The 17,409-nt window shown below is 40.5% G+C and overlaps 2 protein-coding genes across 3 annotated transcripts; both read left to right on the forward strand.

The window, feature by feature from the left end:
* Nucleotides 1-27: 27 nt before the first annotated feature.
* On the forward strand, nt 28-11,857 carry dync2i1 (dynein 2 intermediate chain 1). Of its 2 annotated transcripts, XM_084939488.1 has the most exons (23): nt 28-166; nt 394-447; nt 549-1,215; nt 1,292-1,359; nt 1,458-1,724; nt 1,832-1,897; nt 2,735-2,788; nt 3,033-3,264; nt 3,403-3,505; nt 3,659-3,788; nt 3,882-3,993; nt 4,076-4,170; nt 4,255-4,384; nt 4,555-4,727; nt 6,029-6,191; nt 7,454-7,567; nt 8,333-8,394; nt 8,929-8,980; nt 9,085-9,145; nt 9,573-9,678; nt 9,782-9,913; nt 11,059-11,282; nt 11,378-11,857. In XM_084939488.1, exons 1-23 carry the CDS (start codon nt 152-154, stop codon nt 11,550-11,552), a joined length of 3,255 nt encoding a protein of 1,084 aa, XP_084795614.1. In that variant the 5' UTR covers nt 28-151; the 3' UTR covers nt 11,553-11,857. The 2 variants fall into 2 exon arrangements, with proteins under 2 accessions (XP_084795614.1, XP_084795615.1); XM_084939489.1 differs by lacking the exon at nt 1,832-1,897.
* Nucleotides 11,858-14,591: 2,734 nt separating this feature from the next.
* On the forward strand, nt 14,592-17,162 carry wdr97 (WD repeat domain 97). The gene is given in 3 exon segments (XM_084939491.1): nt 14,592-15,286; nt 15,398-15,530; nt 16,789-17,162. Coding segments are annotated over 3 exon segments (267 nt in total). The 5' UTR covers nt 14,592-15,257; the 3' UTR covers nt 16,894-17,162.
* The last annotated feature ends 247 nt before the right edge of the window (nt 17,163-17,409 follow it).

Below are 17,409 nucleotides of genomic sequence, written 5' to 3' on the forward strand. Positions count from 1 at the left end.
GTTGTCAAGCCGAGGTGACGCGTTCTCCTTGGATTCGGTAAACTGCGCCTGCGCGCTGGGTCTTAACTATCATGGCGGTGTCTCTACAAAAATAAGAGCTAATATTCGGTGATTGAAGACAACCAAGAAATAAACAAGCGCCGATGGGAACATGTACACAGATAAGGTACGTGCTTCAGCTCTGACTTTACCGTGTGTGAGCCAAAACTGAGAAGTGTTTATTTTTAGTAGAAAAAGTCGTGTTCGCTATGAATGTTGTCAAACGTTATCTCAAAGAGTGAATGTTATCCCGCTGACTTACATGGGTCTGGTTCGATATCATACAAGTTATATAAAATGGTGTCTTTCAATTAAAATGTCATCAAATGAACCTTAAGAAACGTGTTTGTTTAGAAAATAACAAAGGAAGACACATGGAGACCTGCAGACCTGAGGAGACACATCAGGGTAAGTTGCAGAATTTTCTGATTCAAGCTCGATTTGTAGCAATTAAATGCAACGGTAGATGATTTAATCGTATTTTTATTGGTTGTATTTATTTATTCTAGGAGGAAGAACGCGGTGGTGACGATGCCAGGAGGCGCGATGGCTATGATAGAAGGTACCGTGGTGGGGAATCCGCTGAGAGACGCCATAGGGACCAAGAAAAGGAGTCTAGACACGAGAAGGAGAGGCTCAGGGAAAGAGAGAGCACAGGGAGAGAGAGAAGAGATGAAGGGAGAAGAGACAGAAGGAAAGAGGGCTCACAAGATAGGAGAGCTGAGACAGGAAATGAAAGGGAGAAGACAAGGGAAAGGGAGAGATTTGTAGATGTAAGGAAGTATGGTGATGACTACAGAGAAAATAAGGAGAAGAGAAGAGACCTAGAGGAAAAACATGACAGGGAGAGGGATAAGGAACGACACAGAGATAAGGAGAAAGAGAGGGTAAGGGACAGAGATAGACACAGGGAGGAAGACCGTAGTAAAAGAAGGGATGACGTAAATAAGGAAAGAAAAAGAGAGGAGCAGGACAGAGAGCTTAGGAATGATGGGGAGAGAAGAAGACACAGGGAAAGCAGGGAAGGAAGAGGAGCTCAGATAGAACAGCACCACAGGGAGGAGAAAGATCAGCATCGGGAGAGGGAGAGACACCAAAATGAATATGAAGATACAAGGAATGCCAAGGAAGAGAGACAAAGAGACATGAAGCATTTGGAACAGAAAGAGGACAGAGGTAAACATACAGGAGTGTGCCTATTTAGAGTAGCATGTCCATGAGATGTTTAATGTTTGAATGTCTTTGATTTCAGAGTATAAAGAAGAACATAGAAAACGTAAAGAGGAGAGAGAACGGAGGCACAGAGAGAGAGGACATCATGTAAGCTTCCACAGTAATATTAATGTTCGCGTATTTGAATTTTTAAGGAATGGCTTTGATTACATAGACCCTCTTGCTGGGATTTTCCTGCTATTTAGGAGGAGAAACAGAAGCACGATAGTGAATACAGAGAGCATCGAGGGGAAGAGATCAGACATCATCGTGCTGACAGAGAGTTGGCTGAGAGGGACAAACCCAAAGACAGAAGGTACAAAGAGGGAGAAGACCCAGAAAACAAACACAGGGAGAGAAGGCACAAACATGAAGCTGACGTGGAAAGGAAACACAAAGAGAGAAAGCACAGGGAGGAAGACGATCACAGAGACAAGAGATCATCATCTGGCAAGAGTCATGAGAGGAATGTGGTTAGTTTGCGTGTAAATTTCCCTCATAGCTCTCACAATGCTGATCCAATACTATGGATTATCTGATTGTAAACCCTTTCCTTGCATTATATCCTTTCACAATATAGGAAGTTGACTTGGTTTCTGAGCAGTGGATACCTGCTGTGAAACATGAAGCAGACACAGAGGAGCCTGTAAGATGCTCAGTTTGGTTATAGCCTTCAAAGGCAACAAATGCACTCTTGCATGTCTTTGAACATTTTTTTTAGCATGGGGGTGTTTTTCTACTTATTCCATTTATTTCATAAGTCACTGAGCCTAAGGAATATTGTGTCTTGGCACCCTTTGTGGAGTATAATACCTCAGCCTGACCTTTCTGTGCTTGCATGAGAACAAACCAGGTTTAAGCTCAGTCTGCAGCTGGTTTGTCTGTAATGCTCGCAGTGAGCATTAGAGAGAAGCAGACACAGGGACCTGTTTCCCACTATGTTGCATCATTTCTCCTAATAAACATAAAATATACTGAGCAGAATTTCCCATTTGTAGCTATGTAACACAAACACATAGATATCACTCTATTTTTTCTTCATGCATGTGTTTTCATTTCTGTTGTTAAATTGTTGACCTGTATTGTATGCCCACACACAGGGTAGCTATTTGGACTCCTGAAACACTCTCTGTGATGCTGGTTTTATATCCAGTGCTGACCTTTTGCCAGACAACATGATCAGTTGTGAAATGTGTCACTATCCCTCTTATCACATGCTTTTCTAGTCTTTTGTTGCCCGCTCCCAGCCTTTTTCAAACATGTTGCTGACATCAAATTCAAAATGAATCTACATTTTTTTTTGATTGGGCTTAACTTTGAATGTTTTCTAACCGAACAAACTTTAATTACATTAACGATTTGGGAATTATTAGTATTGCATTCAAATGTTTGGGAAATTGGTGTTAAAACAACATGAGTCTGTGCACAAATAATCAAAGTTTCTTAAACGATTGTCCCACTTTATGCTTTCTGATCACTTCAGCAAGTTGTCAATGATGAAGATTTGGCTGACCAGGATTATGAAGATGATTTTGAGGTAATTACAGAGGCTGCTCTTACAAAATATGCTAGTTTTGATTTTAATTTCAGTGTTGTTTACACATTTCTTTTTGTGTTACTTTGGCATGCTCTAATCGATTTACATTGTAAGAAAATGGTGAGTGGTTGGTTCACGTTTCTTCTTTTAGGATCTAGTTTTTGTTCATCATGGTTATTTTTCTTGTTTCAAATAAAAACGCGTTGCATGTGCTCAGTGATGAATGGGAATGCTCTATTTAAAGGACTATGAAGAGGATTTTGAGGAACTGAATGAGAGCACTAATGAAGATGAGGACGAGAAGGAGCCATTGCATCCACAGGCGGGTGAAGCAAAGGAGGAGCTTTCAGCACAGCGGAGAAAGGAGATTGAAGCTATTCGGAGAGCCATGGATGAAGAGAATGAGAGAATTGGAACAACAAAGTCCAGACAAAGTACGAGCAGAGAAGAGGAGGAGAGGCCTAAATGGTCCAGAGGTATATTCTTACCCACAATAAATGTTTTAAGTGTGCTTCTTTCTTTGTGTATAACTGAAAGGCACACTCCTGTTAAATCCAGGGTATTTTGTGCAGGATTATCCTGGATTTAAAGCATCATTACTGCCCTGTTTACAGACACTGAAAAGATCCAGAGCAGAGCCTCCCAACGCGGAAAGTTTATCGACTTTGTAGCTGCAAAGCAACGCGAAGTCAGCAAGAAAGTTGCCAGTAAGCAAAAGTAAGTTTATTTGCAGAAAACATATTAAGTTAAATGGACACTTGTGGTCACTTAAGTAATACTTTTCACATAAGCATAAAGCAACCTCGGGCAACCTGACAGTGTGCTTATTATTTAATTAAGCCTTGAATGTATATTTGTTGCTGACAACAGGAAGAGAAGTACAGAGCTGCTTCGTTTAATCGATCTGGATTTTTCCATGACTTTCTCCCTTTTGGATCTGCCGCCAGTCAATGAGTATGACATGTACATCAGAAACTTTGGAAACGCAAACACTAAACAGGTTAGCGATTATTTCTGTTGTCTACTTCTAATCCAAATTATAAAGAGAAACTGCATACGTCTTTATAACACGTGAGATCGTCTTCTCTTCTAGGCTTACGTTCAGTGTAATGAGGATAACACAGATCGAGACATCCAGACAGAGGAAATAGAGATGTCTGAGAAGTGGACGCAGCATCCTCCGGAGCGCAGTGGAGCATGTGGGGGTAATAAAACAATAAGCTTCTGATAAGTTAAGTGTGTAGGCTATATGGTGAGTTTATTAATAGAATTTCCCTGCACTGACAGATCCAAACCTCTCTAAGGAAGCACGAGACAAACAAAGAAGTGAAATGAACTATGATTCACAGCGTCTGGCATCATTTCTTCGCTCAGCCTCACAGGTCTTTAAACTATTTGTTAGAAGTGTATGCATGAAGAACTTTTTGTCTTGTTGTTAGTTCTCACTGCTGTCATTCCAAATCAAGGTCATGGTTGTCCTGCTGGAAGAGGATCAAGCTGAGAGAAAATCCCTGGAGAAACTGAGCACTCAGTCAGACACGTTGTCTTTCAGCGATGGAAGTTTACAGCTCATCACTGAGTTGCCTTTTCTTTATGGTACAAAGTCCAACCAGAGAAACTCGTTTTTGTTTTTTACTTGTATCTTGCTCTATTCTCATTGCTAGTTTGTTAGTTGTTACTTGTCCTCTGTGGCAGCAGTAGCAGCCTCTCAAAAACTCAGACAGTTGTTCCTATTAGATGTTCATGTTTTGTCTTGTCAATTGCAGATCGCCAGATTAGCATGCTGCACTTTTCTCAGGTCCAAAAGCACACCATGCTGTCAGTTCACATGCCCACGACTAAACCCAGCGCCAAGCATCTTGACAGCTGTACCATCATCTGCATCTGGAACATCTGGGAGCCATCCAGGCCTCAGAAGATCCTTGTTTATGAGTCTGAGGTGACATTTACAACTTCTAGTATTCAGTTTTATACCATTTCTAGAGTTTGGTATCAGCCAATTATTAGCCAATTGCAAAGTGGATATTTAAAAAGTAATATCAGACATGAGAGAAACACCATTCAGCCATGTAAGGAGTTTTGATATTGTTTGTGCACTAAAGGGCTCTCTTCAACTTCCCTGTTGGCTACACATTTGTCACAATAACCACCAGTCAGGCAGAGCACGAATGAGTAGAAAAATAAATACACATGACAAATATCAGTGAAACTTACGGAAGCTTGTTTCTGCCAATGAATAAAACAATTTTTGCCAGCCGAAAGAAAAAATTTGGGGTTTTCATCTCAAGATTTCCCCTTATTAACTCAAACTTCTGAAAAAAATAATGTACACTTGAGAAAATAACCTGAAATTTTCAATGAAAAAAAAAATTCAGTGGCAGAAAAAAAAATTGTTCATGTTTTATGTCCCTGAAAGAAAGAAAAAATATCATATGATATTTTGGAATATCAGATTTGAAATCAACAAATCGGTATCAGTCTTAAAAATCCTGTGTCAGTCAGGCTCTATTTATTTGCTCCAGAGCATTATTGTTTATCATGAATAAAAGCTGTGTTAAACTGTAGCTATTTTCTGCATCACTTAATCAGAGGAGCCTAATCAGTCTTGAAATTCAGTGAGAAGCATCAGTGCTTTGTTTGCCCTCCAGAAATCAGCAATCAAATCAGGCTTGTCTTACATGTTGGTCACATCAGAAGGGTAATTGCTTGTTGTAATTGTTCCTCCTTCTTGGGTGACCGACATACGAACAGCAGTCCCGTTCCCTTCGTCCCACTACGTTCAAAAGTTAACACTGCATGACCTTTACTTTTCTAATAGATGTGAGGAAACCTAACCTATAACTCTCTTTTGTCTGCACATTGTCCCACATAAACATCTGTCTCACATTAATTTCAAATTTGGTTAAACTTCCTCAGCATGTACAATCTTGTTGTAAATGATCAAACACAAACCCTGTAGTTGTTTAACATGGTGCTTTTTCATTAAAAAAAATCTGTAGGGCCTCCATCAAACATTATTTGCAATATTATGAAAAGACCGTAAGGATGGAAAATAAACATTTGATTTGTCCTTACGTGTCTAAATGGCGATATTTACTTCAGCTCTAATGAGGAATGTGAATCTGTCCTTTTAAGTGCAGCTGATGTTATTTGTGGACTTGGCATATCGCTTCTTAGTGAAACCAAAGCCACTGAACCTCTAACATCTACACTAATCCCCTGTCGTTTTCTTTGTTCCAGATCCAGTGTTGCTGTTTCAGCCCTGGAAAGGTCACGCTGGTGTTTGCAGGCACATCAGTCGGCTCTGTGGTGCTGTGGGACCTTAGGGAGCAGTCTAGTAACCACTATAGCTTAAAGATGGGGGAGGAAGAGTGGACATTCAGGCAGCCTACCTTCTCCACTGGTATGTCAGCAGGGAATTAAATTCCAGCTGTGCCAAATAGGGCTGCCACAAGCGATTATTTTGATAGTCGACTAGTCACCGATTATTTTTGCGATTAGTCGACTAATCAGATCATGCATCCATTGAACGTACAACGTACAGCTTATTGCACCAGCATGCATCTGCTCTTATATAACTATCATTAGCTTACAGCTTTAAGTGTTTAAGGTATGTGCTAACTAAAAATAAAGACAAGATGATAGTTTATTGAATTTAAATGAAATTTGCAGATTGTTTCAGTGAAGTTTAATAAACACAGCCATCTGCTCCTTGCTATCTAAAATATAACAGGACACCGGCGTATATTCTCCAGCATCTCACACTTCTGATAATCAGTTGTCTGCTTGACGTTTATTCGGCTGTGTAAAAACTATAACTTTAATCTCAGCCAAACCGATTTACTCAGGAACAAATAAAATACTGAAAAAAGACAAACAATAAAATTTTTAAGTTATCTAAGTGACTTATATATCATCTTTAACCTGAGTAGCGAAAGACGGCGGTAGGTTTGAAAACGATTTGCTGGCAGTCCGGTGTTCTCACCGGCTCTAGTGAGCCTTGCCCCCAGCTAGCTATCAAGCTAGTGGGTAACAGACGTCTCTGAAAACGTCGGAGCGCTTTTGAAAATATGTGGTGTCTTGATAAACTGAGCAGATATTTGAGGTTTACACAGCTATTACATAGCATTCTCGCCTGAAAATATGTTAAACGTTTATTTTGTGACCCAGAAAGAATAATAAGAGTAATATTAAAACTAAGTACCTGCCGCCATTGTTGGAAACTGAGCTGGGCTGCGCTATGAATTCTGGGACACAGCTTCTTCTTCTTCGGGGTTTAATCCTACTACTTATTCCTGCGTCTTTTGGGATCTTACAAAGCTTCAAACGACGCGTCGACTATTAAATTAGTCGTCGACAATTTTGATAGTCGACTAATCGTGGCAGCCCTAGTGCCAAATATATAAAAAAGCATTTTTCTTTCTTTCCTCTTACACCTAACATTTGTTTCCAGACTGTTATTCATCTATTTATTTTAAGAATATAAATCCCTTTGAACTTACACAGTGACACAAATTTCACTCTTTGCACCCGACCTAAGGAAAAATGAATGTCAGCACTCCCCTGCCCTCTCTCACATAAACTTGAGAGGCTGATTGTTTTTAGCTGCACAACTCGAGTTCAAAAACCAAAGCAATCTTCTTATTTGTCACCTTTTCAATGCAGATGCAGTGTTGGCCGCCTCAGGCCATTTGTCATCTGTGACCTCTGTAGAAGTTGTCCCCTCTGCACTAGCAGGGGAGCTGAGGGCAGACGTTCCACTGTTGGCATCCGAGGAAGGTATGAAATGATTAACCAGAGGTGTGAATGTTGCTATATGTTTTCTGCCATTCATGTTTCTTCATATTTTGCCAGGAAAATGGGAAATAGTTGCAGCAATTAGCACAATTCTAATGAGCTTAAAAGTCAATATTCATATGAATATTCACTCAGAGACAAGGCATACCCCAGCCATGTATCCATGTTTCTCTTCCTTAAGAATGGCTTCTTGACAGCAGCTTTGCTTAGACCATTTCTAATGAAGCTACAACAATCACCTTATTGATCACTTTGTTGGTGGAAAAATACTATTTTATACCTGTCAAACTGTGTTATCTTTAGAATTTTTCATAGATTCGGCTAGAGAAATGGGGACACTGTGTTTTTTTGGACAGGCAGCTACTAACAAAGTAACTAATTAACAATTAAAAATGGTTCTTTGCTAAGTTGTCTGTTATGTGTAGACACAAGGCCAGTTGATCCATTGAGTTCGGAGCCTTTTTATGCTTCTATGATTCATAGGTCAGTGCTAACTGGCTAAGCAAGCAAAAAAAATCCTCTGAAAAGGGTCAGTACTGGGACAAGTACTGGACTGAAAATGAGTGAGAAAGCAGCCAATATCCAAAGAAAAGCTGTCCTTCAGAAAAACCTGGAGCCTATTGCACTTTAAAAACATTACAACAAAGTGTGGCTCCTTGGAAGCAAGACATACAGAAATGGAGAGTGTCCTGAGACTTTTGCACAGTACTGTTTATTTAATTAAATGATGTTCTTTTCCAATTGTAGAGTCATCAGGACTGTCATTCCAGCTGGCTTCTTTGGATGAAAGTGGAGTTTTAAATTTTTGGGTAGGTTGAGCAACTAAGTAGATTGTACATATTTTACATGTATTTTTTTTTTCTTTACAAGGAGCAGGAGTTGGGAGTGGATTTTATTAGAGAGGTCATGGAGAGAGATACATGAATTGGAAAATTTGGAAAGCCCACTGAGGATTACTGATGTTATTTTAGATTCATTGTGACTTGCATTCCTCCAGGATATCCAATATGTCCATCCCTACTAACTAAGTATTCATTGTTCCAATGATTTTACATCTGTTTTATACTCATAAAAGAGTCACTGCAGGGCAGATGGGTGGTACAATGACCAAAAGAAAACATGTGCTAAACTAAGTGTAATTAATGAGATTTTTGTGGGGAAAATAGTTTTTGTGGTTTCTATTGTTTCTTATCTTCAGTTCACTAAAATTCAGCTTTTTTTTTTTACCACTTGTTTCCTGTCATTTTAACTCAGTGGTAGGGGGATCGGTTTCTGAAATTTGGGGACAGCTGCACCGTAAAAATGTGAATTGCCTGTCATGATTTCTCCCATTTGTCCTTTAGGTGGTGGTAGAGCTCCCAAAAGGCAACGAGGCAGGCTCTCCAACAGATCTGGGTAACGCAGTCACAGTATTTCTTTGAGTGGGCTCACCTTTCTCACACATGTGGCATTGCTTTCAGCCCCGCTTCTTTCTTTTTTTCCCCTCTCCCCTCTTGCAGGCCTCCGGCCTGGCAGCAAAGTGAAGTTGCTTCACAGCTCGTCCGTCCTTGCTGCCGAGAGGTGAGATTGATAAATGGCTCATGACGATCATCTGTCACTGGCAGCCACAGGGCTTAAAATACACCGCAGAGTCTTGGCCCAGTGGAACACAGCTGTTATGTTGTGGCCACTCGATCCTGTTTGTTACATGCTGCATGCTCTTGATTTTGTCACCTCAACATTTGATGGAAACATACCTGTGCTCTTATACATGTGTTACACAGAGAGGTGTGGTGAGGAAAACCTCAGACATCACTCTGTCTTAACTGAAGTATTTACTTTATTGTCTCTTTCCAATCTCTTGCACATACAGACAGCAACTTCCCCATATGGCCCACCAATGTGATGCAGTGTTGTCTTCCATTTTGTTCCGTTGTTGTTTGTTTGGGAGTAATCTAACTTCTGACCTGTTGTTTTATTTTTCCCCCCTCTATGCCTCTTTCCAAAGTCTCAGGGGGTCACCGCGAGATGTAGTTAAAACAGGGCCGCTGCACACGCTGCTTTTAAAATTCCTTCCAACAGACTCCAATCATTTCTTTATTGGCACCAACATGGTGAGCTTAATTCATGTAATTTCAAATGAATCCTCTCAAATATTAAAAAAAATTATACTCCTGTAATATTTAGTGAAAGTGTGCTAATGTGACTTGTGTGTAGGGGCTGGTCCACCATGGAACGAGTCACGGTTTGAAAGCACCCCCCAAATTTTACAGGTTTCAGGAGGTTGAAGTGCAGCCTGTCGATGTCACCTCAATCCACTTTTCTCCCTTCAGACCACACTTGTTCTTGGTGAGAGTCATGCTTATTTACATCACATCTATTTTGGGAAATATGCATATTTGAGAGGTGAGAAGACCGCTTAGATTAGCTTAGATAAAATGAGTAGGGACAAGAAATGTACCTGCAGGTCTTAAGCTCAAAAATGAACACATCCTGTTATTGTAGTGTCTTTTACGTTACAATATAAAGCACCTTGAAGCTACTCTGGTTGTGATTTAGTGCTATATATACTAGGGCTGTTCGATATAACGATATATATCGGATGACGATATAAAAACGTCTATCGTTTCATTTTACGCTATCGTTTGTTTCGTGGTGTCGCAAAATAAACTGTTTACAGCAATATTTTTTCATGGTTTTGATGGTCACTGTAGTGGCTATATTACTTTCTTAAAGTTCTCTCTTTCTCTTATATTTTATATAACCACACTACAGATGGACAAGCGTCTGTTTTATGCATTGTCGTTAGTAACAATGACGGTAACAGCATAGCGTGTCCGCTTGTTTATGTTCCAAATAAACCTTTCACAATAAAGCTCAAGATCCTGTTGATACTTTTCAAAATAAACTGAATCACGTGAAAGAGCAGATTATTTACGGATGAGAAGTAAAAAAGAGCCGCCAGGTGCTAAAAAATAAACCTTAGACTCAAACGTTAGAACAGGCTTTTTCCCGCAGCACGCCGTGTAATAAATACTCACAAAGAAAACGGCGGCTGTTACAACTTATGTCTAAAAATGTATAGTTTCATGCGTCAGTTAAAACACTCGACTCCAGCTACATGACGCGCAGCTGGAAACACTTCCCGCAAGACGAGCTGCCCGAGATTCACAGAATTTACAGAAAATGTTACATTTTTGTGATTTATATCGTTATCGGGACGATAGAATTCTTATATCGGGATATGAGATTTTGGTCATATCGCACAGCCCTAATATTTACATAAAACTGACTAGAACTGTAAATTCAGTTTGTATAAAGAAAAAAGGTGGGTGAGTAACTGAATATGTTGAGTGACTAGTTTTTATAGAGAAAAGAAAAGTTTGGAGTTTCAAAGGAATGGCATGCAAAGACTCAAGAAACAAAACCATGGAGATTTATACCAATGTAGCCTCGAAAGGGTATATTTCAAATATTCTCTGTCCTTGTTTCAGGTGGGTTGTGGCAATGGCAGTATCAGGCTGCATGCAGTCAGCCATGAGCAGCCTGTGGCACAGTGGAAGAACAGTACAGCTGGCGAACCGGTGGTCTCCCTGCAGTGGGCCCAGACCAGAGCGACGGTCTTCTGCGTACTCGATGCTGCATGTAATCTCCACATATGGGACCTGTTGAAAGATGACACACAGCCTGTGGTCACTGAGAGAATGAGTGCTGACAGGTAATGCCACACACACGCAAGTGATAATTAAGCAAATTAGTTTATTTTTGTCTTATGTGTTTTTGTTTTTTTTTTTTCATTTTTTCCATTGTCAGGGTGACAGACATGGCTTTGTTTGGACAATCTGGAAAACAAAACACATATTCAGGAGTAGCACTGGCACATGAGTCAGGGAAAATCGAAATGCAGTATTTCAAAAGAAGTTTAACTGTGTCCAACACTGCAGAAGAGGAGAAGCTGTTGGAGAGAATGACGACTGAAGCCTTTTGAAATGTGCTGTTTGTGAGAGCAAATACATCATTTCATAACCCTGTTTTCTGTTGCAGTTACTTTCTATAATAGAAGTCCTATTTTTTTGTTTTGTTTTATTTGAGCCAATGTCACCACGCACTGAAACAAAATTAACATAGTTGTGAGAAGGATGTAATTAAATACCAAAGATCTTCCACATTCATTACCATAAATATAGTATATAAAACATATGCACATTTGCTGATGTAAATATTTGTACTTTTTGTTTACATGGAATATTTTTATGATGTTTCGTTTTATATAATAAACTATATATAGCTGTGCTTGTTTTGTTGAATGGTTTGGTGAATTTTTCCCATGGAGAGTGAAGTGCTTAAACTCCTGCAAACACAAACGAAACCAACAAATAATTTCAGTTTGATTGTATTTTATCTTAAAAAAAATTAAAATTGGCTAAGAAGCAAAATTTAGAAGAATTAATAATAAAAAGTTTCTTTTGCTTTTGAAAGGGTACGAGAGGAAATGTAAAAAAAAAAAATCACAATATTTTGATTTGGTTGTAAATTTTCTGTTGAAAATATTATTTCCAAAATATCAACTTAAAAGTAGTAAAAATGATCATAGCTAAGTCTAAAAACTGCTGCTGCGATCAATAAAATTAGAAGTCACCAAGTCCTGATGGGAGACACCACACAGTGGTTGAGAACAACAGGGTTAAGGTTGTCTGGGACTCAAGGCAAACAGCTTCCGGTTAATCAACATGATATAGTGGCATCATAGACTGAAGGTCAGTTGGATCAGATTTCTAAGGTAAAGTTCAGCATGGTTGCCGTGGTAATAGAAACATTAGCGGCTGTAACCCCCAAACTGGAAAAGTGACTCCCACAAATTCCAGGCACAACATCAGAGGTCTCTTTCTCGAAGTGTGCAGTCTAGGAACAGCTAAGATACTGCAAAGGACCTCTAAAAAAACACACCACAGAGCACCACACTTTCTACACTACTTATTTAATTATACGTTAGGATTTTAACAATATTGGCAGCTATGCTGTGCAAATACCAGACTTTTTAATTAGTAAATATCTGTATAAGCAGTATTGGTCTGGCTCTACAAGTGAAAGCAGCCGCTGCGTATGTTTTGACATCTTTTCGGACTGCATGCTTTAGGGGTCGCTATAGTGCATCATCTGCCTCTTTCTCACCCTACCCTCAGCCTCCCCATCTGTCACACCAGCCCTCTGCATGTCCTCCTTCACTACATCCACAAATCTTCTCTGCAGTCTTCCTCTTTTCTACAATCCAGCTGCATATTCAAGATTCTTTGCCCAGTATGTCTGCTATCCCTAGTCTGCAGATGTCCAAACCATCTCACCCTTGCCTTTCTGACTTTGTCTCCAAACTGCTGGCCTGTTCTAAAGTTGTATGAGTGGAAAACAGTCTTGTGTAGAAGAAGATCGTGATGGAGTGCCCAAGAGCAACAAACACAAGTACTGTGCTCTTTCCCAACCTGAGGCTGCTGTCCCAAAGTAAATAGAGACAACAAAACTTTAAACACCTGTCAACATAATGTGGTCCCTCGCAACAGTAACTCAAATTAAGTCATTTTTATGTATATAGTTCTAACTCATAACAAGATGCTTTACACTGTGAGTTAAAGATCCTACAATGTTAGAAGGGAAAACAAAACTGAACATTTTGATGTGAGCAAAGATGAAATTTCGTGAACACCTGTGTTATTTTGCAGTAGATTGCTAAGGTGTGCTTAATAAAATAGTCCAAGGAGAGTAAGAGGTAGGAGACTGACATCTTTCAAACTTTCATGATGAATTTGTCCACTCCCCACCTGATGCGACAGATGACTGCCCCTTCCCGAGGCTGGTTCTGCTAGAGGTTTGTGCCTAGTAAAACAGTTTCTCCTTCCCACCGTAACCAAAGTGCTTGCTTCAAAAAGGGTCATCTGATTGTTGGGGTTTTCTCTGTTTCATTGTAGGATCTTTACCCTACAATATAAAGCCCCATGATGCAACTGTTGTTGTGATTTGGTGCTATATAAATTCAACTAAAATGAATTGAATTGAATTTTTGAACATAAATATTGACAAATTGTGTTTTACAGTGATGTCACTGCAATCACGCACTGCATTCAGCTGGACTGTTTGATGATTGCTCTCCGTGACCTGTCCATCAAGGTATGGAGTTTAAACTGGTGGCCACATAGGACCCTTTTAGGCCATAAAGGTATATTATGACTGAACTACTCCATATATCTACTTCTGCCTGTCTCTGATTGGTTATCAGCTTAATTTTCTTACATTTCTTGTCTGTTGTTTTTGTCTTTACATGTGGTAAAGTCCTTGTTTTACCGCTCTGGATTAAGGATGCTAATATCTTCCTCAGTGGATGGTACCATCTGCCGCTGGGATCTGGATAAGTGTAATGAAACTGACTGCATCCATATAGATCAGATCAGAAAAGCCCTCCATTATGCAAAGCAAGAACTAGAAAAGAAGACCCCGTCATCTCTTTTTCAAAGCAGGGGCTGCACTTCTGGACCATCAGAAGACTGTACACCATCCACTCAGAGGTGATGAAGGCTCCCCATTGAGACAAATTAAAGTCCCGTCAGTTGCTGCTCCTTACCCTATGCAAGTCCTTCTGCATCAAGGGGGGACAGAAATATCACTCTGGTGGCTGCAGAAACTGGAGCAGTGTTGACCTCTTTCAAGGCAAGGAACAGGATTTTGTGTGGTGACTACTGCCTGCAAGAAGAGATTCTGTTGGCCTTGACTGAGGCAGTCACGGTGCTTCAAGCCAACACACTAAGTAATCAAATCACTTGATGGAGGAGTGGAAAGGCCAGGGACCCTGGAAGGACATTGAAAGCTTGATAGAAAATGATGATGCAGGTACTCAGACGATCCCTGGCCCAGCTTGGCAATATACAGCTATGTGGTAGACAAAGAGAGAGCTTTAGAGCAGTCTCAGAGGTTACAGGAGAAGAGGGGTTGCAGTCTCAGAGACGAGGCAGCACTCAATAACCCAAAGAACAAGTGAGCATTGTCAGTCCAAAGAAAATACTCGATGGTGCTACAGAAACTCCGGGATTGCCAGAAATCGAATATATTTCTGTGTCTGAGACAGGTTTTTGATCTTTCTTGGTAAAAGGGGAGGCTGTGTGAATAATGAATAATGGAAAGGTGTTATGCCGGATGCCAGCACACAATGGTCAGAGAGTCACCACCGTGCAGCTGCATTTGTAAATACTCACAAGTATTTACAAATGCAGTGCCTTTTGGAATAATCATCACTCATTACCTGATTACTGTATCCCAATTGCCAAGGTGAGGACTTGACATTGGTGGTCTGGAGGGTTAATCCCTACATCCAGAAGTGTCTCACTCGACAACTAAGCACTACAGCCAGCCTCTAGCCCACCTGACAGCACTGAAGTCCCAACTGGCTGCAACCTTTCAAGAGCCCAATGACAGCTCCTACGGCTTAAAGCATGTCAGTCTGTTGACTCAAAGCCAAACAGATTTCAAGCCTGAAGAAGGACATTCAGACCACTTAACAGGTCACAGTTTTTATTGCAAGTTACATGCAGAGTTATGTTGTTGTTGTTGTTTCTGTCTGTCTCTATGTGCATGTTTGCTCGTGTCTTGCAGGACTGTGCTTCCCCATCTGAAGGTGTTTGTTTCCAGCAGTCTGGATAAGAAGGGGCAAATGTGGGATGAAGAGAATCGCCTCCTCAGGTTGGTGATTATTACAGATGTGAGGAGCAGCCTTTCAGTCCGAGCCTTTGTGTGTATTTCAGACAGGTACGTCTATGTTCTTCAACCTCTTTGTGGATGTTGCTCCTCCAGGACGCTCCAGCTGAATGCGGTGCCTGAATGCTTGGCGTACAGCGTGTTTGGAGGAGATGTGTTCCTGGGCATTAGAGAGGGCCTGTACGTGATGAGCTGTACAAAGTTCCTGCAACCCAACTGCCAGCAAACAGTAAGACATTCACCTGGAGAGCTGTCTGTGTGGCTGTGGCTATAATGGAGTGTAATTTGGACTTTTTCATAGCTAACCAATAGTAAGACTCAGATATTTCATATTAAAGATAATGCAAAACAGTGGCCTTATTATCTGTGAGCATTGTTGGTGGAAACAGGACTTCTAGCAGAGATAAAGACGAGGAAGCCATCAGTGATGGACTGAGGGGAGACATGCAGCAAGAGGTGTGTGTAAATGATAGGACTTGAATGTCTAACAGTTGCATTTTATTTCAGATATCTCAGCTGTTTCCTTTTCACCTTTATTTTAGTACATATTAGTGACTTTAAATAACAACCTGGAAGCACTTCTGCAAGATGCAGTAAAGAGCAAAAAAGGGAAACTTCAAGGCAAACCAGGAAGGAAGCATTTCAGCGCTACATGAAACTAATATATGGCCTGCTACTGAATATTAAGGTTCTTTCCTCACTTATCTAGTACTGTAAAGCAAATGCAAAAGCTTACATTTACAGTCAGCAAACTTCAAGCTTTCCACTAGACCAAGATAGTTGCTCTAGTGGAGCAACCCAAACCTAGATCGACTCCATTTCGTGGTCAATTCAGGACCCCATAACCACCTCCACCACGGGAAGCCACACCTGAACTGCCAACGTTCCTTAAAGAGTTCGTAGAGATGGAATGGTTTTGTGATTTGTACCCTGACAAAAAGGTAGTGCAACGCAAAGGCAACAAAAATGGACTGCCATGCACAGTAATAACATTTTTATACTGAGGTGTGCATGTGTGTGTCTGAGAGAATCCCAAGCACGCTGTCTCCAGAGGACTCCTTAGACCTGCTCAAATATCTGCAAATCTGCAGCATCCCATTCAAGATATTGATCCTCGCATCAACAAAGGCCCTGCACAGCCGGGACTCTTACAGAACAGACGAGCTATACCAAGGCCTCGCTGACTGTGTGCACACATTTGTGAGGCCTCATATGGCACAGCAAGAACCAGACTTTGCAGTTTACAAGTAGAGGATTATTAGGTTGTGATTAATTTTATGTGTGTTTCAGTCAGCTGTGGAGCAGACTGTGCTTACTGAGATCTTAAATCTGTTGATGCATCTGAAACCTGCAGGCTGTGAGCTGATAAAAAAATTCTTTTAACTCTTCTAGCCTATAAAGAACTAGGGGTTGGTTGAGTTGTCACTGCTAAAACAAGTAGTTTTTGTTTGTATAGCTAAAATCTTTTTTTTCTGATTTTAACATAGGAAGACAGTAATGCGCGTGCTGACAGAACTGAGCGTGGAGGTTGTTGAGCAGTGGCTGTGGCCCGAGGTGGACACTTGGGACTCGGAGCTGGAGGAACAGTGTGACACCTGGAAGAGTCTCCACAGCAAAGCAGAATGATGGCTGGACTTGTGGTTCTCAACATACAAAGTAATTTATTGATTTGAAATGTTTCTGTCTTTGGTTAGAGCTGACATATTTTCAGTATTTCAGTGTGACAAAAGATCAGATCAGTTCTGAGGTCATTTACTGTGACCTCAATTGCTTTAATGTTTTTGACTGCTAGTGTAAGTGGTTAACTACATTCCCGCTTTCATTTCCAAACCACCAGGAGCATAGCAGGTATCTCTACCTGAGCAGTAACACCAAGTGGACACCCCCGGCATGCAGTGTGGTTGAAATGATCAATTATTTCTGCTGTGTGCAAAAGGACGAGCACAACAAACCAAGAAATGCCACACATCCTGGTCGCAAAAACACAGTGCTTTTGCCTATTTATGACAGGTATGTGAAATTAGTGCACATATTAGTTTCACTTCTTCACTGTAAGCTAAAACATTTCATTTCTGATTTTTTATTTTAGTAGATTTCAACCAATTCTT

The sequence above is a fragment of the Perissodus microlepis genome, chromosome 9, assembly GCF_051167445.1.
Source record: "Perissodus microlepis isolate ML-2025 ecotype Zambia chromosome 9, ASM5116744v1, whole genome shotgun sequence".
In the NCBI taxonomy this organism is placed as follows: domain Eukaryota; kingdom Metazoa; phylum Chordata; class Actinopteri; order Cichliformes; family Cichlidae; genus Perissodus; species Perissodus microlepis.

What these genes read in the sequence shown, in the direction of transcription:
- dync2i1 (XM_084939488.1), top strand. An exon ending in TCCGTCCTTGCTGCCGAGAG is followed by an intron (nt 9,146 to 9,572) that starts GTGAGATTGATA and finishes CTCTTTCCAAAG; the next exon opens with TCTCAGGGGGTCACCGCGAG. An exon ending in TCTTTATTGGCACCAACATG is followed by an intron (nt 9,679 to 9,781) that starts GTGAGCTTAATT and finishes ACTTGTGTGTAG; the next exon opens with GGGCTGGTCCACCATGGAAC.